We start from the raw sequence: 22,311 nt of genomic DNA on the forward strand, positions 1-22,311 counted from the left end.
AAGTGTCGAAACAGTTGTCGAGACATATCAAAATGACACTGTTTTTGAACTAAAACAACTCAAATAAATAAATAAATAGAAAAACACATACATAAATAATTAAATAAATTAATATATAAATAATGTTTTTGTAGTTTTTTTTTGCCTCAAACCAAGCATCTTGTACCTTGTGACATTACATTTTCCTAGGTGCTTTGTAAAAATAATTCACCTTTAATCTGCCAGTTTAATTCGGTCTAAAGATTTGAATTGTTGGTTGGGAGTGTGTATTTTTGTTGTTGTAATTTACCTTCTAAACTTTATTAAAACGTTTTTGTAATTGCTGTGTTGCCAGGTTGGTAGTGTTTTATTTGAAGGCGATTGGTGGATGCTTCCATACCAACCTGGCAACTTTGACTATGCGCTGGATACAGCAATCAGTATGGCGGACAGCGAAAGCGATGTAGATACAGAGGGACTTGAATCAGCCCTAGACTCGTTGTGTAGCAGACATTGCAGCGACGAGTCGTCGCTGAAGAGCAAAAACTATTGCTCTGAGTTTTGTGAGGTAAGTTACACTCCATTTTGTTGCGTATTCTACCAATTCGGTGTCTGTTTATAGCTGACGCGTCTAGCTTAGCTAGCTAGCATTAGCCTCCAGACTAGCGTTATTAATGCAGTTGTGTCGCTAGCGCCAGCTATGCTATAGCACACTAGATATACAACATAGGTGGTTAGCAGAAAGTAGAAAACATAAACGGCGCTCCTTGCAAAGTTAGTCGAAGTATTAATGTGTTATTCCTGGCGTTTGATAATGCATGGCGTTATAGCTACTATGTTGAGCTAAGCTAATCAACGAGATGAAGACTTACAGCTTTCCGTATATTACTGTTTTTGATAACACTCAAGTTACGCGGTGAAATTCTCCATGTTTTGCTGTCCAACATTGTATCTCAGGAATCAGTTAAATACCCCGAAGATGGTTAGCCATCAGATAATATAACGTGTCTTAAGATAACTAAGTGCACCTTTAAAGAGTCGTACGACTGAATTGTCTGTGTCAATTACACCAAATTTAAACTGCAACCTTGTTTTATGGAGCAGGCATTACCAATGACAACAGTCATTAAAAGCTAGTGAGTCCCACTGTAGGACCAACAGGGTTAATACAGGCCTGATATGATGAAGAGTTTGATGGCATTTCTATTCTATTATATTTATAACTATTATAAAACTATTTAAGATTGTTACACATATGGACATCATTTTAAATATAAAACAATACAAATGAGTTCAAGTAGTGTTGAGCTACTATCACAACAGATAACTTACAGTAGCTTCTGCGCTTTTTATTTAAATAGAAAATCAAAAATCGTAATTTCTCATTTGTAAAAGCATTTGAATTTCAAACCTGTAGTATCTTGGATCCACAAAGTAAGAGACTCTCACCAGTATCTGGCACCGTTTATTCAAGCAAGTTACTCCAGCAGTTACATGATCACTGTAGTCTGTTCTAGCATTAGTAAACCTCTACACAGTGGCCTCCATAATTATGAAATGTAAATTTGGAGCCATTATGTCTCTTTGAAGAGTTGGTTGGCAAATTGGGAAGTCCTTTGCAGAGATGTGAAAACCTGCTGGAAGGAGGATCATTGAAATAGCACCCCATCCCTCAGGCTTTTATCAAGTAGACAGGCAAAATATAATTAATTAAATATAATTAAACTCAATTGTCAGAATGATTCTCTGGCATTATGAGACAAAACTGAAATTGTTTGCCAGAACTTTAAAATTCACCATCATCTATACTGTGCACCATGATTGGGGCAAAATCATGGATCACCTGAATCAATGATTCTTCTCAGCTGCACATGTGTAGTGCGTGTAATTCTTGTATTCTTGTATTAAAGTAACATGAGTGTTTTGCGGTGTTCTGTGTTCTTGTCACACAGCTGGTTGAGGAGTACACAGGGCAATGGCAAGTCCCTCTCCCTCAACTGATGGTGCTGCGTACAGCACTCTGCAGTTTCACCAAAGCCACTGCTGCCTTCCCCGATGACTGTCAGCACATCCACTATGTTCTCAGTAGTTTGGCCTTGTAAGTATTTAACTTGGAACTAAGATACTGAATATGTCATGTTCATGCTATATTTTCCACTCTAATTTGAGTAACTGTTCACAGAAAGCAGGAGATATGAACCTTACCTTTAAACCTTTCACCTCCATTAACATAAATGTGGGGACATTTTTTTATTATAAGAAAATATTCAGATTAAGAGTAAATTCAAGACACAAATTTGTAAAGAATGGATTTGTAAATGCCACTAAACACCCTAAGCGCAATTAATTTTTTTTCTCACTAGGTTATTTTTGATTAACTCTTTTTTCCCCTCATTGTCTTACAGGAGCTTTTTTGAACTGATGCTGTTTTTTAGCAAAGAAGAATTTGTGGAAGACCCTTTAAAAGACATCCTTGATTCCTTTCAGGTGACAAAACTGACCCATCCTCTATCCTTTGCTCGCTTCTTTCATAGATCTTAAAAGACCTAGCTGCTGTCTACCAATAAATGTGCTCAGTGTTAACAGTTATAAACAACCATTCCATGCAGTTGTATTGTCTAAATAAACATACTTTATTGTTTGCAAACATTGCTTTGTTTCACCTGGCCATTTTAGACTGCAGTGTCTTAATTTCAATGTTTCACCTTTGCAAAAAAAAAAAGAAATCAGTATCATAAATCAGTTTTACTACTCTTTGCAGGAGTGTCACACTCAGCTCCTGAGGCACAGGAATGGCTACTTTCAGCAAGTGAAGCTGGTCATCAAAGCAGGAGGACCATGGGAGAATCCAGTGTTGCAAAGAATCTTGAAGGAGGCAGACTTGCAGTCAAAAGATGGTGAGCCCATTATCATATATAATAGAAGGCATGAACACAGAGAAATGTGTTGTCAGACATCAAAGGGTGTTCAATAACAAATGTAAAGTATAACAAATGTAGCCAAATCTGGTGAGAGTGTGGGGATGATATGAAGCAAGACAGTTCAAGTTCATATTTAACTTTACTTTATGTTGTTCACTTCTTCCTAATACAGCCAGAACATGTTGTTGGAATTAGTGGTGAAGTTGCTACTGTGTTTTGTTCTAAACTGTTGTTTTGAACGCTGATCTTTTCTATAAACATGCCAATTTACTGGAGACTCGGATCACTTGTCCCATATTTCAGTTTCCTGGATCATGTCATGCTCCCTGCAGTTGTTTTTGTTGTCTTTTGATTTTGTTTCATCTTAATTTCTTAATTTACTGAGTGTTCCACAGAACAGCACAACTGTATTAAAATATTTTTTTGATTTCTTTAGATAGTGGTTTTGAAAGTGTCTATCATATTTAAGTACATATATTAAATATTTGTACATTTGTACATTAATTTCATATATATATTAACACATGTTATTCCCTCCTGTAGTTGAGGAATACCTGAGCTCAGAGTTGCCTGTATTCTTGGAGCTGCGAGTCCGGTACCTGCAGGCCTGTGAAAAGTTGCAGGAGGCTATGGCCCTTTCTAAAAGCTGCCTGGAAAATAGTGAGGCCGGCAAGCACCTGTTCTTCCATCAGGCCTACCTGACCTGCCTCTACAAGGCCTCGCTTCATGACCACCTTCACAAGGAGGTAGGAGTAAAATCAACAGCACTAACAAAGCAAAGGGCATTAGCCTCCATGGAAAAAAATAAACGGGATAGTATAAATGAACATGTTTGTACTTTAACAGAGGAGGAGATGGATATAAACAATTAAAATAGCCAAAGGTTAGAAAATAATAACTTTGTGGTCTAAATAGATAATAGATGATTTAATAGAATGATACAAATCCACCAGTAACAACTGTAGTGAAAATTGTAAAGGCATATTTAATACTTGGCTTATTATTTTACAGAAATACATTCTTTAGTAACATATCTACAATAAAATAAGAACAACATTTAACCGTATACATTTAAAATATTTTCATCAATTTCTGGTACCTTTCATCACTTGTAATACATTTTAATTTATCTTCTAGTGTGTTTTCATGTGTTCCACGTGTCTTCCTCAGATGGCAGTGATAGATGGTCGTGATGCAGTCGAGATCATCTGCAACACGGAACGCGTTGAAAAAGATGAGCTCCTTTTGTCACTGTGTAAAACTTTCCTTACCCAGTATCTACACAATGGAGACATGTATTACATCTGGTAAGTATATTTTTCAGACAATTGCATCGTGCTTACAAATGAATAGCTCATTGCTTGTTATTATTGAATAAGTGGTTTCTCTAGCTTTAGTCACATTCCCTGGAAATTCCCATTGTTTGCTCCTGTGAGGAAGGAATTTGAAAGTATGCTGGTTGTACAAACCTTTTGTTTTTGTTTCATGATAATATAACAAAACAAGATGTCTTTGACTCACTGTCTTCCTGTAGGGACCTGGTCTTCATCTGGAGTAGGTTGCATCTTAGGGCCCATTCCTCAAGACCAGGCTTCCTGGCTGAGTGCTTAACATTGGCCTCCTCTGCTACCAATGTTAGAGCCATCTTCCCTTTCATCAAACTGGTCACCACAGAGGTGATACATAACACTCTCACTCATCTTTTTCCATATTGTGCTTCATGCAAATAAAATGAAAGGAATCATATTCAAAATCTCGTACCACCCATTCCCTTTTTGCACATTTTTAAGAATACATTTTAAAATTATACATTTGCTGTTTGCTAAACAGACTTTATTCAATAACCCGTATGATAATGTTTTTTTTAAAACTTATCTACACAGAAGCCCTTTTGCGGTAAAATATTTTCTTCTGGTACAATAGAGTGAACAGAATTTAGAAATACAAGGTGTCCTGACTGAATTAAGAAATATACATTTTTTATTTTATTGTACCGAGTATAGATTCTTGTTCAAGAAATAATATTCAATAAATAAATGTTTTTTTGTTTTTTGTTTTTACAGGTGGGTGGTGATGGAATTGAGGTCTGTGTCGAGCTTTGTGCCAGGGCTTTGCACCTGTGTGACATACAGGCGGATTCTGTTACCCGATCATTGGTCTGCAAGACCATCGCCTTCCTTCTTCCACATGATCTGGAGATCTGTCGAGCGTGTGCACTGCTGGTCTTCTGTCAAGAACGCAGCCTTGAGGCTTACCGAACCGTCTGCATTCTTTACATGCATCCTGACCAGGACCAGAATCCCCACAGCAGCCATGTTCGGACCAATGTTCGCTTTCATATTTTGCAGGTTGGATTGGGGGAGAATGTCTTGTGCATCATAGATATTTGTGATATTTATGAACCTGTACGTAACACTTTATATATTTGTTTTGCAGATGCTGAAGGAGCGCCTGTGCTTTGACCCTGAGTTTTGGAACATCCTCACAATCAGGTCCCATTGCTTGGAGTTGATAAGTGACAGCGTCCTGAAGGCTGCTGTTCTCAATGAGATGATGGAAGAAGAGAATGTATACAGTGAAGAGCTGTCAACAAATTGTTTGAATGAGCCATGCACCCAAGATGTCAGTGTGCCCCAGTGCACTGAAGTTACGTTAGTGAACCAAGACCCTCCAGAAGAGCAGATTGTAGATGAACAGGCAAGGAAGTGTGTTTCCCCGTCAACTAATGCTCCCTTGAAGAGGAGAAAATGGAGGAGAAGGCAGCGAAAGAGAAAACATGCTTTGTCTGATGATGAGGCAGAACCTGGCGATGACCCAGAGTTCAAATACAATCTACAATCCACCTTGCCGGCTAAAAAGCCCATGTATTCACTAAGACGCACTCACACTATAATGGACAGTTCTGCATCTGCAAAGCTCCCTCTTAACCGCAAGAGAGAGTATTTGTCTAGATGTGTGAAGAGCCAAATTTTGAAAAGGAAAGGTCGGAAGAGACGGTGGTTGCAAGGCCTTCCAAAGCTGGAGCAGGTACAGACGGTCCTAGAGAAGTTGGTCAAAGTTAAAGGAAAGAAACGGGGAAGGAAGCCTTTAGTCAAAGTGGAATTCTCTTACCCTGATAATGAAATTTTTCTTTCTGGAGATGAATCTGGTTTCGAGGAGAAAACTGACACAGACAACAAAGAGCTGGATATGCCTCATCTGGACAATGAACTTAAACCAAAGAGTGAAGACAAAGAGAATAAGCTTGAGTCATTAAAAGACCTTGGAGATGAAAGTGGACCTGTGAAAGATACCGACATGGTCTGTGTCAACAGTGATAGTGAACGCACCCAAGAGGAATCGGAAACACAGCCGGACTCTAAGCTTAATGAAGGTCCTCCGAGTGAGATTCCTGCTGTCGAAGGGGATCCGGAGCTCGATGGACCACTCTTGGAGCTAATGGACTGTCCAATAGAACTGCAACACTGCTACTCTCTTACCTTCAGAAACCCTGACGGTGACGAATTGCAAGAATCCTTAGCACCAGATGAGATTAATGAAGATTCAGAACAGGAGCCACAACCCCCCATGGAAGCAGAACTCTCAAACACTAAGGTCAGTTTTTATTCTTTAATTACTATCCAAGGGATTTGATAATGTATGTAATTGCCTACCAGTAATGAAGGCAGATAATACAGTTGTTCTGATGCATCATGTTTGGGGGTATATTAGCTCTTCTGTTGATTTTTTGATGTCTAAATTGTCTAATTTCTGTGTTGTTTTTTTTATTCTCCAGCCAAAAATCAAGAGAACTTGGAAAGACAGACTACTTCGCACTCGGCAGTTTGCCCATATGATGCACCATTGCAACATCTGCCGTAAAGACTATAAAGGCTTGAATATCATGAGACACGCTCTTTCACACCTCAAGAGTAAAAGACTGAGATGTATACTGTGTGGAAAACGCTTTAAACAGTTTTCTTTTGCCAAAAAGCATATTCTGGACCACTTTGATGAAATGTACAAGCCCACTGATAAGAAGCCCCACACCGAGGACACCCCACTTGCAAATGGAGTAGTAGTGAATGAGGAAAATCCGAATCAGCCCCAGATTGAAAATCAGACTTCTATTGCGAAAGAGGAAATCCCTGAACGGAAAACTGGAGGCAAAGTGAAAGTTTCCAGCCTCAAGAGGGAAGAACGGATCATCAGAAATATCCGTACCCTCATCAAAAAGACATCTGTGCTTCACAGAAAGTGCAAGAGCCCAAATTCAAATATTTTTAAGAAGGTGGAATTCCAGGATGAGCAGGTAGTCATTAAAGATGGCCTGGTGATTATAAAAGATCCATCTGTGATCGAGAGGGCCGGTCAAGACGAAGAGGGGAAAAATAACCCAGTCGGAGAGAATGGCTATGGTTTGGACATCACGTATCATTTGTGTCCATCGGAGACCTGTGATAGAGTTTTTTTGAGGACCAGTTCAACACTAATAAAGCACGCAATCAAATGCCATATAAAGGAAGACAATGTGCTGGAGAAGACGTTTGTTTGGGCCAAGCACAAGTGCTCCCTCTGCCTCAGGTAAGATGAACAACAACGCATGGACTTTAACATGATTATTTTCATATAACTGATGTGAATGACTAACTTTGAACTACCAATAGAAAAAAAATGGTGCATCCTAAAAAGAAAAGTATATATCTATTCTATTAGTCAAAGCAAATAAGAAATTGCGAGCTATAATTCAAAACAAATTGAATTATGTAAATGGTGGTATAGAAATGTGGGAATTTGGATACTTTACACGTCCTTAGTAATGTCTAATAACAGGTTCCCTGTTTTACATCTAGTATCTAAATCATGAAGCTGTTCAGATAATGAATCAAATGGTATCATTCAACCTTTTGGCAAATGCATGTGTGACAAGTAAAACACCAGGGACAAGTGGTGACAAGGCAGTTGAGATCAAAGCAGCAGTTGTTAAGCTGATACACGTTAAGTATATATATATATATAAGTTTGGTTTTCAGTGTTTGTTTTGGCCAGTCACAATATCATGAGCGGAAAATCAGGTAAATCATATTAGGGTTGCACAACTTGTCAGTTGTAGTAGGAAGAAGAAGGAAGAACTTGTACATGTTTGTACAAATGCACATCCATTCATTTTCTTTCTGTAATAAATAATGTTTTAACTTATTATATTGACTGTGCTTTCCTCCAACAGGCAGTTTCAGTTTTTTCAGAATTATAAAGACCACATGAAGCTCCATGATGATCCTCTCCAGCACTTCTGCTACCATCTCGACTGCAGCCAGCGTTTCGTGACTCAGCAGGAATTAAAGGACCACATCAAGACTCATGAGCCCCTCAGACCCCAGTGTCCCTTCGCAGACTGTGAAAAGCTCTTCTCCACCCTTCTTGGCCTCTATGACCATGAGTGGAGACACTACATCCCAGCACCTCAAAGAGAGGAGCTGGAATTGGCAGGGAGTAGACAGAAAAACCAAAGTGCAGATGCTCCGTGGAAGCAGAGAGTGAAGGTTGAGGAGTTGTGGCTGCAGAATAAAAAGGAGCAGAGCGACAGTTCCACCCCTCATCATGTTGAGGCCTTGAATCTTGAGGAACTAGGGGAAATGAGCAAAACTGCCGAGCAGCATTGTGATGTAAATGATCAAGGCAGCGGTGAAGTCTATTATGAGCCTTCAGAGGACAACAAACACACACCCATCAATGGATATGAGGAAGAGGTGTCAGACAGTGCGACCTCTACCTCTCTTGGTGCCGCAGCAACCACCCCAGACAAGAAGTCTCGGAAAAGAATGCCTGTCCAGGTGGACCCTTTGAATGTCAAAGACCTTGAGCATTTGTCTACTTTGTCTGAGGGCGCCCAGCAGAGACTGGGAGAGCCACACATCACCGAGCACAAAACCTTCAAACCCGAAGATCCCACCTACGCAACTTTTGTCAAAGCCCCCTTCATACGGCCACCGCCCTCCACTTACCTGGATGAATCTGTGCTCTCGATGCGCAAGAGGAGGTCCACTGAGGGGGCGGCCCCGAGGAAGAATATTTACTGGAACAGTAAGAAAAAGGAGACTGAGCCAGAGAAGGCGAAGGACGCGGTTAACGTGACCTCCCAGACGAAGATCAGACATCGATGTGACAAATGTTTGTCCTTCTTCAGCAGCTTGGAGGAATTGACAAAACACCAAGCTCTCAAAAACTGCTCTTCACTCTTCGGCTTCGATTCAGATGATGAAAGTAAGTATAACTTAATTCACTCATTATACAATTGCAATGTTTATCAACTCATTGTATGAATACCTCTAAACGTTTGAACATTGATTTACTGGATAAACTTTTTTCTTTTAGGTTAGTAGTGCGTGAAGTGGAGCTGTAGCTGGAACGACCCTGACACTCATCACCTGGCTCAGGAACACAAAATAACACTGGAAGCCTTCGTGGGAAAAAAAACCCAAATACTGTACTTTTATTCACTTTTTGAACACCTGTTTGTTAACAAAGGCAGGACATGTGCCAAAACGGTTAACTGGAGCATTGAATTCATTTATAAACCTTCAGAAGCAATACATTTAACAGCTTAAACTAGTTTTTAACAAGGATTTCCTTCAAAACATCAAAACAAGTATGGGTGTGTCAAAATGAGTACATTCAAATCTGGGTGATAGAAGTAATTGAAGTAACACAATGTGGGTTTTGCTCTTGCGCTGCCTCTGCCATGACATTCGAGACCTGAAACCTAGAAGTTACATAGAGTGCACTATGTAGCTGCTCAGGCTTTGACAGGGGTGCCTCTCACCCTGTTATAAGCTGATCAAAATATTCTTGATCAGCTTCAGTATCATCAAAATATTCTTGGAGACATTAAAAGAAGGTTGAAATCCTACATTGTGCTGCTCTAATAATAATAATCAAACATCAATATTCAAACTTTAAATTAATTTGGCCAAAATGTCATAGGAAAAACAGCCGTGATATAACTTCAGAAAAACCAATATTTCTTTTTTTGTTAAACTGCAGAATGCCTGAATAGTTGGAAGGAGACAAAGCTCTCTAAATCAGGATTAACTGGGAAAAACTTTAGGAGTCTTGGTCTCACTAAATGTATTTATATTCATCATAACTTAAAAGTACTAGTACATGGCTTGATATTTGACTTGCACATGTAGGCTGTGTCGTTTGCATCTCCCTGCTTCACACTCGCAAAAGTCCCCTGCAGAATTTGATACAAAAAGGATTTCTTTAAATGTCATATCGTTGAAACGCCTTATTCAGAACAGGTATTAACCCAAATCCTGCGTCATCACCGTCTCCGCGTCTGTCTCCTGTGACCATTTGTGATCAAATCTTTCTTCTCCTGCTTGTGTTTTTGCAAACGGACATGTACGTAATTTCCGTTAGTAGAGATCAAATTATGTCCAACCATCCAATTCAAATGTTAGGTACATTTGAATTGATGGTTTTTCAGTGATGCGTTTTGGATTCACACTGCTGAAAGAACATGGCCACATGCACCCGAATGCATTGTCAGTGCGACCTGGGTTTTATCCACACTTGCTCCAACTAGTGTTCTCCTCATGCCTCGTTGGTAAAGACTCAGTGACAGAGGCTCGTAGGGACTTAACAGAGAGGATTTTACATGTAGTTCATTATGGCCAGTGTTTCTAACTGTATGAAATATTGTTAAAAGAAAAATCACAGTAATGAATGGACAGTTGAGCAGCACAGAGAAAGTACAGTCTTCCAGATAAATCATGTTTTGTTTTTCGAGAGATTGTGTTTCACAATGTTTATTAGACATGTCAATAACTGGATTTTCGAAGATATAAAATTTACTTTAACTCCTGGAAAAGAAATCCTCTAAACCTTTGTCACATAACAGCAACTTTCCCAACTGTAAGATGAGCTACATGTGTGTTATTTGAGGTCGGGCACATCTCTGTTTTTTACCTGCAACTTCTGCTCATAGCATTATATGAAGTTTTGGACTGATTGAAGCTGAAACCATGTAAATCTGCTTTCATGGCGTCACGTAAATTCTCTGTACAGCGTACGTGTCGCCACTTTATTAGTGCCAAGACTGAATCAGTGTCACACTGTAGGTTAAAATTGAAAACTAACACAGCACCACTTTACTTTGAATTTCAAAGTGTATCATTGTTACTCAGTGTAACTCCATTGTCATGTATTTTATTGTGTAGAATATTTAACATTGGTCCTCTTGTTATGTATATATATTTTTAAGATCTGTTTGATAACTTTTTACTGTCATCTTTTTATGGGACTGTGCACTTCGACCTGCTTATTTATATGTACAAATGTTAATAGCCTGGATTTGTAAAGGTAATGATTCATCATCTATTTTTCTTAAGAAATTATGTGATTAAATTTGTTCGAATAAACAAATCACTCTGTCTGCTGTCGTGGATGATAATCATGCTTCAGGTTTATATCTATTGTTGCACATTACAGTATTCATGTCCATGAAGAATGGAGTAAAAGACACTGCAGGCCGACAGAATACTGTAGATATAGACTTTATTGTATTTAGCATTGCATATTATTTACCACTCATATTGCTGAAATATCCCCAAGAACGAGGTAAACAGTAAATATATCAGAATTGCTTCTCTCGACAAAGTTTTGCATCAGATTTTCCTAGAACATGAGGTAAGGTTGCAATGACACTGATGGTGTGTGTGTGTTAAAAAGAAAAAGTGTAGAGAACACATGAGGCGTTCACATTTTAACATGCAGCTAATGCATTTCAGTTGTGACACATGCTTACAACAACAACTGATGACTTGGATGTTGTTCCCTTTCACGTTGTCTTTTAACCTGAGATCAAATCCAAAAAACAAAACAACCCCTTTCACGGTAGCGTGTCCAAGTCGCACACTCCTTACAACTGACCGTAAAAAAAGCATGATGCAGCAAATGATGGATTCATCTTTGGATGGATGTTTTGAGGCCAGCGAAGAAAGGGCACTGTAACCTGATTTAATTGTACTTATGTCTTCTGATGAGATTCTAAATATTTTTTAAGACTGGATAACTTGGGATTTTTTGCACACATGCTGGAATAAATGGTAAACACAAATCAATACTTTCCAACAGTGAAATCGTACAAATAAGATGACAAGTGTTCAAGTGCATTTAAATATTTCCATAATTCTTAATCTTATCACTTTTTTTTCTTTTCTTTTTTTATAAATAACAATCAAAAAAATCACAGTTTTACCTCTTTTGTGTTTTAAAATGGAAGACCTGGATTCAAAACTAACGACGACTAACTGACGAGAGACAAAGAAACAAAAAAAACGTGCTGAAGCCTGAACACTTCATCTGTCTGTGTCTCTTCTAGACAAGAACACAGTAGCTGTCATTTAAAGTCCGGGCCTGGATCATCCTCCAGGTTCTCCTCATTGCCACAGAAAGCGCTACTGGAATAACGGACCAGCTTTGTGCACAATCTGCAAACCCACTACACTTGCATTAGTGGGTTTGCAAGTTTCAAATGCTTGAAGCGGCGGTGCATTTGGATCAAATGTGACACTGTACATGAGCAGCTGTGGACGTGTGGATCATGATCATCTATTGACCCTGAGTTGCTGATGTGGTGCTTAAAGACTAAGCCAGAAAACCATATTGGTTGACGGAAATGTGTTTTTAAAATAATTTATTGATTTATTAACTATTTTTATATATAAGCATTATAAGCAAAGTCAATACACTTGAAGTGCTGTTTTATCAAATTATATAAACGTGCTGTTGCAGTACAAAACGTCTGTAAACATCCTGTTTTTCTGAACTAGGCAAAAACTAAAAACCTGTATATTTTAGACGACTTCCAAACATGGCTTGTAGGGGTTTACAGTATCATATATAGCAAGACAGGTGTGATCAGTGGTATAGTGTAAACACGCCCCCTTCCTCTTTGGATTCAAGTTTTTGCATTAAAAAATTTGCATGAAGCTGGGGACCAGTGGGGCTGTACTTGGCGAAAAAACACGCCATCGCCGACCATCTGGGTTTTTATGTACTGTAGATGCGGCTCAGCAGAAAGTGGACAGATGCAAGAAGACGAAGTGTGTGTAGCTCAGTGTGTTTGTATGCGCGTGTTTCAGCTCAGTGGGTGCTGTTGGAGCTCCAGTCATAAGGGAGGAAGGTGACTTTGGTTTTCCCTGCAGACAGGACGCCCTGTAGGCTGGTCTTCTTCGGCGAGTCGCCCATGTGCTCCAGCACCCAGTTCAGCAGCTACAAGAGGGAGGATAACAAAAAAAAACAGTGTGAAATCTATTGAAATTATACGAAAGCTGAAACTATCTTCAGTTTTTGCTGATGCTTTGAATTTATTATACCAGCAAATATTGTGGATCCAAGAGTTTATAACTAAACTCACAGAGTGTCATTTCTGCTGCTTGGGTCTCTCTTTAAGACAAATAAGAGAAAGACCTATTTTTGATGCTGTTGGAAAGCAGCATGGGATCATGGGATTTCTGGTCTTGGTTGTTTTGTTCGCCTGCACATTTGAGCTTATTAAGGAAGAACATCAGCCACAAAAATGAGCAGCAGACCTAGTTAAACTTTGGAAAGTCAAAATCCCAAACTTTTAAATCAATACAGATGAAAACAAACAGATAACGCAGTCCACGTTAAACCTACGTTCTCATCGGTGCTTCCAAAGTCAGCCTTGTACCACTTGAACAACTGGCTGAGTCTCACTTCCCCTTTCCCAGAATCCACCACGCAGCCATCGTCATTCTCCAGGAAGGCTTCAGCTGCCGTGCGGAGCTGGCTGTCAATGTCCTGAGAAGATTCGGGCAGACCGCACTTTGATTTCAGACCTTTCAAGCTTCTTAGTAGACGTTTACAAACCTGCAGTGAAGTGTGCTCACCTGTGGCGTGTACGTTTTAATCGGCGGGCAGCCCTTGGCGCCGCAGTTCAACGCAAAGTGAATGAGGGGCTCAACGTGAGGGAGAGCCACCTGGTGGACAACGAGAGAAGTTACAGTTAGTCGTTTCAGTCGATTAAAGGACGAGTTAAGGTGTTCGGTTACAATTTAAGAAAGAGAGCCTGTGTACTTGTAGCCGCGGGTCTGTTTTGGAGAAGGGCCTGCAAAACTGCGCGAGACCTTTTCTGTTCCCTCGCAGAACACCGTTCTCGATGTCCTGTAATGTGAAAACCTCTCCTCCAATCAGGTAGCTCACATAGTTGAAGAACTAGAAAATGGACAGAAACAAATGTTTTTTTTTTAAAAAAACACATACCTATATTTCAGTCTCAAGTAGGTTTTGACATAAAGTGTGCGGCATCTCTGAATGCAGTTCCTACTCTGTATCTTTGCCATATGTTGGTGGGGACCCCGAGGCGTAGGGCCCCGTGGATGACCAAGGCATTGTAGATGTTGATGAAGAACGCCAGCTTCTCCTCTCTGCTCAACGAAAGCAGCTCCACCCTCTGCAGCTGAATGGCTAGCTCACAGTAGCGCTCGAACACAGGGTTCGCCGACATGCCCTTGTAGTCCACAGACTGTGGGGCACACACACACACACACACACACACTCAGATTCTCCATATATGAAGCAAACTATGACATCACTAATGCCAGTGTTTTTGACTTATATAACATAGGTTAAACACACACAACAAACTGAGTCAGAAGCCAGTGAGGTCATTACCTTGCCATCGGCAGAGAGATGCTCAGAGAACAGCTTCAAAATCATCTCCCGTAAAAGCAACGACAGCTCGCCAGCTGAGAGGGACAGAAGGATGGGAAGGAGGAAGGAAGGAAGGGAGACACATTATGAGGAAATGTTTCCTGTGACAAAATAGAGCATTGCACAGAAATGCAGAGAGGGCAAAGCAGCGCCTGTAGCTACAGCTCAGATTAGCACGTTAGTTAGCCTCTGAAGAAGAAGATTAAACAGTCAGTTTACAAATACAACACGGAGCCAGAAAACGTGCCTCGCGAACACCACGAAAGAAAAAAACACACACCGAGGATGAGGTAAAAGAAAAGGAATCTGTAATCTGACAAGAGACGGCAACACAGCTGCAGCAAAGCAGAACTGGTTGTGAAATAGGGCTTGACGATAATGTATTCTGGCCAGATTGAATTTAACCCAAAACCTACAGACTGATATTTGTGCCAACGCCACAAGCATTTTTAACACATTATTTTTTCAGCAGCCAATTAGGTAACACCCACACTTGTTAAAATGTAGAGAATGTATGCATCTATATATCATTAACCCCCATTTCAGCTCTTACCACCACAACCTTCACTGTCATTTTACACAAACCCAACCCAAGCCAACCAAGAAAGCCAACAGCCAAGAAGAGGTGCAGGTGAGAGGAAGTTCACGGGCACTTCTCAGCGTGATCCCGGAGAGTGACGTGTGTACGGCCAAAGCCTGGTTCAGTCCTGACCTACCCTGTAATGGAGTGCAACTTGCAGTTTGTCCTGCGTTGAGGGCTGAATGAGGGTCATCCTCCAGCAGCCTGTACAGTGTGTCCATGGAGTCTTTCCCTTCTCCAAAAGTGCCATCCTGCTGCCCACTGCCATGCACACTGACCATGTACTTCTTCTCCAACAATGCCTGACCAGTGTTACAGGCCTCAGCCATGGCTACCACACACATGGCCACAGTCAGTAGAGCACACATGTGGATTTGACTACACTTTGTATGAATCATGACACCTTGAGACAGTTCAAAGAGTCTATATCTAAGTAAATTTGACAGAAAAAGTCTGTTTTTACTGACGCTTCACATCCTTACTTACCCATGCCTTTCTCTTTCTGCAGCCATTCAACCAAATGAGCCCCCGAGAAGCTCTTTTTGTATAAAGTCAGCCCCCTCCTTTGACTGCCAATCACACTGCCATGTTTGAGGTCTGCTACCAGGTCGGCCAGTTCATCTTTCTCACACACAAACTCTTTGAGGGCAGGGATATGCCAAGCCGCACATGTACAAACAGAGAAACACACGTTCACACCCCCCCGGGGTAAATAACAAAAGTGTGGAAATACTGTCAGTCTAGCATGTGCATAAATAGGCCTCTGGTTTGAGGAAAAGGGATTAACTTGTCACCTGCTTTGTATTTTTTCAGGAGGAAAAATGAGAAGCAGAAGAACTGAAAACATAGTTTAGCTGTTCAGGGAGAAAAGCTCATTTTCTACATTGATGGACAAAAATATTAAACCCAATCATTTATTAAACCCAAAATACTCAAAGAACAAATGATTTTTAAACTTGCAAACTCATACGACACGATACATCGAGAAGACTCTCAGAACATAGCTCCTCCTCTTTAACACCCACTGGCAATTTTGTGTGGCAGTAGGAGCTGAAATGACAGGCTATGTTGCGACCGCACAATTACAGGATTTAAATTCCCTCCTACTACTTGCTCTTGACTTCCTGGAATTAATGATGATGTTTCTCATGTAACACTGCATTGTAATATTCCTCAAGGAACTGCTGTGTGTGTGTGTGTGTGTGTGTGTGTGTGTGTGTGTGTCTGCCCCCAGGGGAAAGGGGCTGTTTACAAAGAAGGGAGCTTAGGGATCACATACAGTATAATGAGGTACTCTGAGGTAACCTGGTGCTTCAACCAGAGAATCAAGTTCCCCCGCATCAACTCTCTGTGTTGACCTAGGCAACGAGAGATACTGTATAAATGTTGTCGCGAAAAACAAGTCCATATACTGTATAAGCCCACGTTACGATAAAACCAGTCACTGCTTTTTGGTTTTTCTCCGTAAAAAGATAAGCAGCCTTCCTGACTCAGGTTTACTCCTATTTTGGATGTTGAAAGAAGCTACAGACCACACCCACTTCAGAGCAGATGTTCCCACACAGTGATACGGAAAAAAGTAATATGAACTTCGTACCAGATTATTTAAATATATACTGTACTTACCTCCATCAGTCTCTCCAGCCTCATCCTCTGACTGATCCCCCTCTGGCAATGGTGGAGCATCTGCTGGAAGAGGCACTTCCTTAACCACACTTACCAACCTCTGAAGCTCCTCAGGAGCCTAATGAAGTGAGACAGATCATGACAGCGGACAAGGTTAAAGGTCTGGTTAATGATGATTTCTCTTGACAGTGCTTGCAGCCTCTTACCAATTTCTGCAGATCATCATTGCCTCCCACGTGTATGTTGTTGAAGAAGATCTGAGGGACCGTGCTGCGTCCTGTTAACTCTTTCACTGTGGCTCTCAGCTCTGGATGCCGGCCCAAATCCACGTCACATACTGGTACTTCCAATTTCTTAAGGGTGGCTTTAGCCTGCAAGCAGTGTGGGCAGCCTTGGATGGAGTACACGGTCACTCGACCCAAAGCTTTGTCTGCGGATTCCTCCATCTGCAGCAACAATAATAAAATATAAAAAATAACACAAGAAAGGTGTTTCAGTCAGGATTTTACATGTACAGGAAAATACAGTTTGATTAATTTATGCAAATAAAAAAAAAATCAGGTAAGCATATAAAGAGGTAGTTTATGTGTATTTGCTGAGGAAAAGTTTTGGAAAGGGTTGAATATTTATTTAAAAAAACCTCTTGCTGCCACTGACTGATACTTGGGTATATCAGGGTTTGCAAGAATAGAATAGAATAGAATAGAATAGAATAGCCTTTATTGTCGTTATTTTGTGGACAACGAAATTTGGGTGCAGAGCAGTTTGAGTCATGTTTGTGGAGCAATATGTTGTGTAATTTAGACGTTGATTTGTGCAATATGCCACCACTGTGACTAGTATGTAAATATTTGTGTACAACAATCTTTTGCACTTCAGTACGCGTCATCCTATTTATCTTGTAACATCATCATGTGCGACTGTGTCAAAGATAAAAGAAGGCGAAGCTGTCTGACTCAGATGAACAGGCTGCAAAAAAAGTGTAAGAGCCATTCACTTCCTTTGTGTTAACCAAGTTCTCCAGATGCTTTTTCATATAATAAAGTGTATTAAAAGAAAACATGTCATCTTCAGCTTTCAGTTCTATCTATTCTGTGATGGATGTTTTTTGTTATGTTTATATTTGTTTTCCGGTTAAAAAAACCCACTTAATGTTAGTTTTATTTCCTCCTTCCTCATTTCTAAACATGTCCTTGTTTTAAAAAATAGTAAGCGATGGCCTTAGTCACTCTAGACTCATAAAGTGCTGAACAAAGCATTCCTTATGTTGATATCAGTGTGCAAAAAAAACATAGGTCAGGGAAGGTCCAAGGTTGTGTCCACATTTCAAAACAATTTCTCTCCTTTGCTGAAGTTTAAAAGAGGAACACAAATATGCATGCACATTCACAAACAACGTTTTTATTTATTTAAGAGCGTAAAAGCTAGTTATGTCATACATTGTTGAAGAAAGAGTCTAATTGTACATGGGACTTCAGTGAACAGCGCTACAACAAACTAGTAATAAATAAATCATTACACAACATACACAGAACCATTTGACCACTATATATATAGTGTTAACCAAACGCTGTCCGAGCTAAACTGTGGAGCAACGTTGGTTAATGCAAGTGCAATGTGTTACCACATATAACAATAACGTTACGTTACCTTTCTGAGTTAGACTCCCTCAATACATCTGCATAGACCCTCTTCGTCCTGTTAATTACAAAGTGTTAGTCAAGCGAAGACCTGTAAGTCTGCTTGAACGAACCTGTTAACGAGTAGAAGGTCGTTTAGAAGAAGGTAAAGTAATCTGCTGCATTGACAACAGCACAGTGTGTCATCACCACTGCGCAGGCTCATCCATGTTATCTGCCTCACTGCTGCTGACTCCTTCGCCTGATGATGCCTTCACTGTCCCTCGTAATTCTACCAATCTAGAACACTTGACCCCAGCTAACATTACAGACCACAATTTTATGTGTGGTACGTGAAAGAGAATAACCGCCCCTGTAAACTGTATTTTGCCTTTAAAAAGCTGACAAATTTGGATTTAATTTTACCATTATTTGTGGATTTTTAATCAGTTTATCTTGTGAGACACGACAGTAGACGCGGCTTACTCCAAAAAAGTGAATTTCGTCCTCCACACTTTACATGAGGCGGTTCAACAACGAGTTCTAAACACGTGAGCAGTCAACAGGGAAAAGACGTGGACCAAAAATGTGTATTCGTATCATTTTATATGTAGACGTCGACATTTCTTACAGCCATAAAGGCAACGATATCCCATAGCGCGGAACGTTTTGAGACTGATACTTGTTCCTATACAGCCCATTTTCCAGTAGGACGTCAATGGCTGAAGAGAACTGTACACTGGCATAAAATATGTCAGGACTCTCAGAAACAGAGCGCGCTGGCTGTTCAGTGATACTAAAGCTCATGTCCAAAGCCGACTTGTATTCACTTAGTGACACTGTCACGAATAGGATGGTAGTTGTGGAAAACAGCACAGGTATGTTTGTTTATTCAGCGACTTTCGATTTCCTTATGTCGTCAAAGTATCCATGTATTCGCATTTCCATATCTTAAGTGACCTACGTGGAAGGTACAAACCTGCGTGACCCTGTATAATGATTATTATTATGAAAAATATAATTTCTATGATGATGATGATTATTATTATTATAAATTCAAACTTGTATACAAGGTGCACGTTTACCAACAAGTAAACGATTTGTTCCAAGTTATTTGGTCTTAGGCGAATCCAAAGTAAACTTCACTTCTGCTTTTGCTTAAATTATGTGATTTAAAAATGAACTGTCTAATACATCTTGACCTTCTCCTCATCTGTTCGTACAGAGGCTATGGAAACCATTCTGTCTTTCAGTAAAAGTGCTGAGGAATTTCTGAAAAGGAAGAAGGTTCATCGTGACCTAATTTTTAAGCATCTGGCCAAAGAGGGTGTGGTGATGTCCCCCAACAGTGAGAAACACCAGTTAGTGAAGAGGACACTGGAGCTTTGGTCGTCAGGGAAGGTACAGACACAAAGGGCCAAGTCACTTAACCCGAACCTTCTGGGTTAATTGCCAGCGAAACTTTGGCACTTAGCCTGGAATGGATGGGCGTACAACTACATTCCTGTATTATGCCACTTCATTCTAAATCATGTTCATTGTAGTGCTTACTGACAAAACTTACTGTTTTGAGGCGTGCATGGAGTTAACATCCAAAGGCGGAGTTCATTCCCCAAAGGAAAAAAAGGACAATTAGTTTAACTTGTTTGAGTGTGTGCTTGTGTTGTATTTTATCTACAAGTATCATTCAGCAATTGGCATTAAAGTCTAGATATCAGAATTCATACCTTATCCTAAATTTTTAATCAATACACAGCCCTATACTCAGCCATGCTTGTATTAAGTCTTATAACACTGAGACTGACATGTGTACTCTGTATTTACTGACTGTGATATCCAATACTACAGGGAAAATACCTAAACAAGAAAAACATATCTCAAGCGTGTTACAGTTGTATTAGTCTGCAGATAGCTGGAAAAATAGAACCGTAGTCAGTATAGCATGTGTTACTGGACTATTTGTGAAATCCATGACTGTCTATTTAACATTTCTTTAAGGCTGCGGTTAATAAAGCAGAGACGGATAACACCAGGGATAAAACCTCGGACTTGCAGGATGAGGTGGGCTTTGACCCACAGGTCCTCGGCCAGCAGTTCTGTCGCTGGCTCTTCCCGATCCTCAACAGTCAGAACGCCTCACTAGGCCAGCAACCTCAAGACTGGGGACCGCAACACTTCTGGCCAGATGTGAAGCTACGTCTCCTCTCCAGGTAAGAACTGAGGTAAATTTAAATCAGCCATTAACATAGGGGGTTCACCTTAAGTTTTGTTTGCTGAATTATTACTGAAAGTTTATCACTCAAGTGCTCCAACCAACAACCAATTTTTGCTCAAAACAACATATTGTGCTAAATCCTGACCTGCTGACTGACAAAACTAAAAACATCAGATCTGATTGCAATTAATTGAAGGAAAATCAAGCCAAACTATGATGACAGAGAGCTGTGTCTCTCTTTGTCAGAGCTGGCAGTGAACAGATGGAGGAGTTCAATGGGGCTGAACTGGTAAGCCTTCGTCTCCTAGCCTTGACCAGGGATGAACAACTCCTACTCAGCCCTAACCTGGAGTCCCATGGCCTCAGGACCCTTGTTTCCCCTCATGGCTTGGTGCTGGTGGCCGTGGCTGGGACTATCCATAGAGATGCAATATGCCTGGGAATATTTGAGCAAATCTTTGGCCTTATCCGATCGCCACTGGAAAATAACACCTGGAAGATCAAGTTTGTCAACCTGAAGATCAGAGGACAGGATGCTCTGGGTGGGACAGAGGTGGAAGCACCTTCATTGACTTACAACTCCAGTGAACTGCGATTCCTCTGCAGCTGATGACAGTCACACTCATTACTCAATACTAAATTCCCCAAAATCCATTTTTCCACAGGCTGGGTTGAGCTACTAGCAAAGAACTATTTTCTTACTGACAATTAGCAGTCAGGACAGGTTGTACAGGTAGGTGGACACTGTTGCATTGAAATCGACATAAGAGGTTTATTGGTGTCTTCAGCAGCTGCAGCGTCTTGTGGTGGAATCATTTGTCTTGCTTTCTTGTGTTGTGATGCAAAGCTATTGTGCTTTGTTGGCCTGTGCCTTTTGTAAGATAAAATATAAATACAGACATGCTCTTGTAAATAAGTACCATATTAAATACAAATATTATATAAAGTGCTTCTGTATAATTCTGCTTTATCAAAATATCTAACATTAGATATACTCTTTCTATAATGTTTTTTTTCTTAAAAGCTCCAGAAGTGTAAATTCTGTCGCCCCCCTGAGGACTTATGGGTATTTACTGAAAAATTACTTTGATTACACAGTTGTGAGCAGTTGTCTTGTCAAATTGCTGAACACATCCAGGTTTTTTTTTTAACAGAATAATCTACTTTGGAAGATTTTTGTGGGAGTTTCAAGGCATTTTCAAATATAATTCAACCTTTTGCAGCCATCTCACTTTAGTAGCACTATGCTGATTTTGTGCTTCAGGCTTCAGTTGGCACGTAAAACAAATCACTTCCTGTCTACGGTGTGGGAACGTGGCCAGACGTCACAGGATTTAACACGGCTAAATTCAGAAACATGGCGAGAGTTGTGTAGTTGACGGGTTCAATCATCATGGTGTGAACTCATTTGGCAATGTCTTAAATGTAATGGACTTTTATTTATATTAAAAAGTTACGCTCTGCAGCTTTAAGTCATTTTAGTTTTTTGCCAGTTTATGGGTTTGACACATTTACAGTGGGGTCGGGAAGTATTTTTAGTGCACTTGTCTGTAAATTGTGGACTCCTATTGAAATAAATTCACGTCTTGTGAATTTTTTGTTTTATTTATCTTCTTTTTTTTCCCAGACATTGATCATTCACATTTG

The 22,311-nt window shown here is 40.1% G+C and overlaps 3 protein-coding genes across 4 annotated transcripts; 2 read left to right on the forward strand and 1 right to left on the reverse strand.

The window, feature by feature from the left end:
• The first annotated feature begins 397 nt into the window (after nt 1-397).
• On the forward strand, nt 398-11,318 carry LOC131444799 (zinc finger protein 654-like). The gene is made up of 12 exons (XM_058615460.1): nt 398-547; nt 1,932-2,077; nt 2,385-2,466; nt 2,741-2,876; nt 3,444-3,646; nt 4,071-4,207; nt 4,435-4,576; nt 4,964-5,248; nt 5,337-6,494; nt 6,676-7,463; nt 8,107-9,143; nt 9,255-11,318. The coding sequence occupies exons 1-12, from the start codon at nt 422-424 to the stop codon at nt 9,257-9,259; spliced, it is 4,245 nt and encodes a 1,414-aa protein (XP_058471443.1). The 5' UTR covers nt 398-421; the 3' UTR covers nt 9,260-11,318.
• Nucleotides 11,319-11,424: 106 nt separating this feature from the next.
• zgc:152951 (uncharacterized protein LOC569013 homolog) lies at nt 11,425-18,690 on the reverse strand. 2 transcript variants are annotated; one of them, XM_058615476.1, is made up of 11 exons: nt 18,481-18,690; nt 17,037-17,276; nt 16,831-16,948; nt 15,691-15,843; nt 15,341-15,535; nt 14,586-14,659; nt 14,239-14,436; nt 13,989-14,126; nt 13,802-13,891; nt 13,569-13,712; nt 11,425-13,160 (listed from the first exon to the last, which is right to left on the reverse strand). In XM_058615476.1, exons 2-11 carry the CDS (start codon nt 17,274-17,276, stop codon nt 13,032-13,034), a joined length of 1,479 nt encoding a protein of 492 aa, XP_058471459.1. In that variant the 5' UTR covers nt 18,481-18,690; the 3' UTR covers nt 11,425-13,031. The 2 variants fall into 2 exon arrangements, with proteins under 2 accessions (XP_058471459.1, XP_058471468.1); XM_058615485.1 differs by lacking the exons at nt 15,341-15,535; nt 15,691-15,843 and having other exon boundaries at nt 18,481-18,689.
• Nucleotides 18,691-19,136: 446 nt separating this feature from the next.
• c2h3orf38 (chromosome 2 C3orf38 homolog) lies at nt 19,137-21,610 on the forward strand. Its single transcript, XM_058622293.1, has 4 exons — nt 19,137-19,327; nt 19,675-19,850; nt 20,448-20,659; nt 20,911-21,610. Exons 1-4 carry the CDS (start codon nt 19,201-19,203, stop codon nt 21,272-21,274), a joined length of 879 nt encoding a protein of 292 aa, XP_058478276.1. The 5' UTR covers nt 19,137-19,200; the 3' UTR covers nt 21,275-21,610.
• The last annotated feature ends 701 nt before the right edge of the window (nt 21,611-22,311 follow it).

Source organism: Solea solea, chromosome 2, assembly GCF_958295425.1.
Source record: "Solea solea chromosome 2, fSolSol10.1, whole genome shotgun sequence".
NCBI classification, from domain to species: Eukaryota; Metazoa; Chordata; class Actinopteri; order Pleuronectiformes; family Soleidae; genus Solea; species Solea solea.

Excerpts from the sequence above, each read along its gene's own strand:
- LOC131444799 (XM_058615460.1), top strand. The coding sequence starts at position 422 with ATGGCGGACAGCGAAAGCGATGTAGATACAGAGGGACTTGAATCAGCC. Across the intron at positions 4,208-4,434 it reads GGAGACATGTATTACATCTG|GGACCTGGTCTTCATCTGGA; the intron begins GTAAGTATATTT and ends GTCTTCCTGTAG. Across the intron at positions 5,249-5,336 it reads TTCGCTTTCATATTTTGCAG|ATGCTGAAGGAGCGCCTGTG; the intron begins GTTGGATTGGGG and ends TTTGTTTTGCAG.
- c2h3orf38 (XM_058622293.1), top strand. The coding sequence starts at position 19,201 with ATGTCAGGACTCTCAGAAACAGAGCGCGCTGGCTGTTCAGTGATACTA. Across the intron at positions 19,328-19,674 it reads AGTTGTGGAAAACAGCACAG|AGGCTATGGAAACCATTCTG; the intron begins GTATGTTTGTTT and ends CTGTTCGTACAG. Across the intron at positions 20,660-20,910 it reads AAGCTACGTCTCCTCTCCAG|AGCTGGCAGTGAACAGATGG; the intron begins GTAAGAACTGAG and ends TCTCTTTGTCAG.
- zgc:152951 (XM_058615476.1), bottom strand. The coding sequence starts at position 17,276 with ATGGAGGAATCCGCAGACAAAGCTTTGGGTCGAGTGACCGTGTACTCC. Across the intron at positions 13,892-13,988 it reads AAACAGACCCGCGGCTACAA|GTGGCTCTCCCTCACGTTGA; the intron begins GTACACAGGCTC and ends GTTGTCCACCAG. Across the intron at positions 13,161-13,568 it reads TTGGAAGCACCGATGAGAAC|CTGCTGAACTGGGTGCTGGA; the intron begins GTAGGTTTAACG and ends TCCCTCTTGTAG.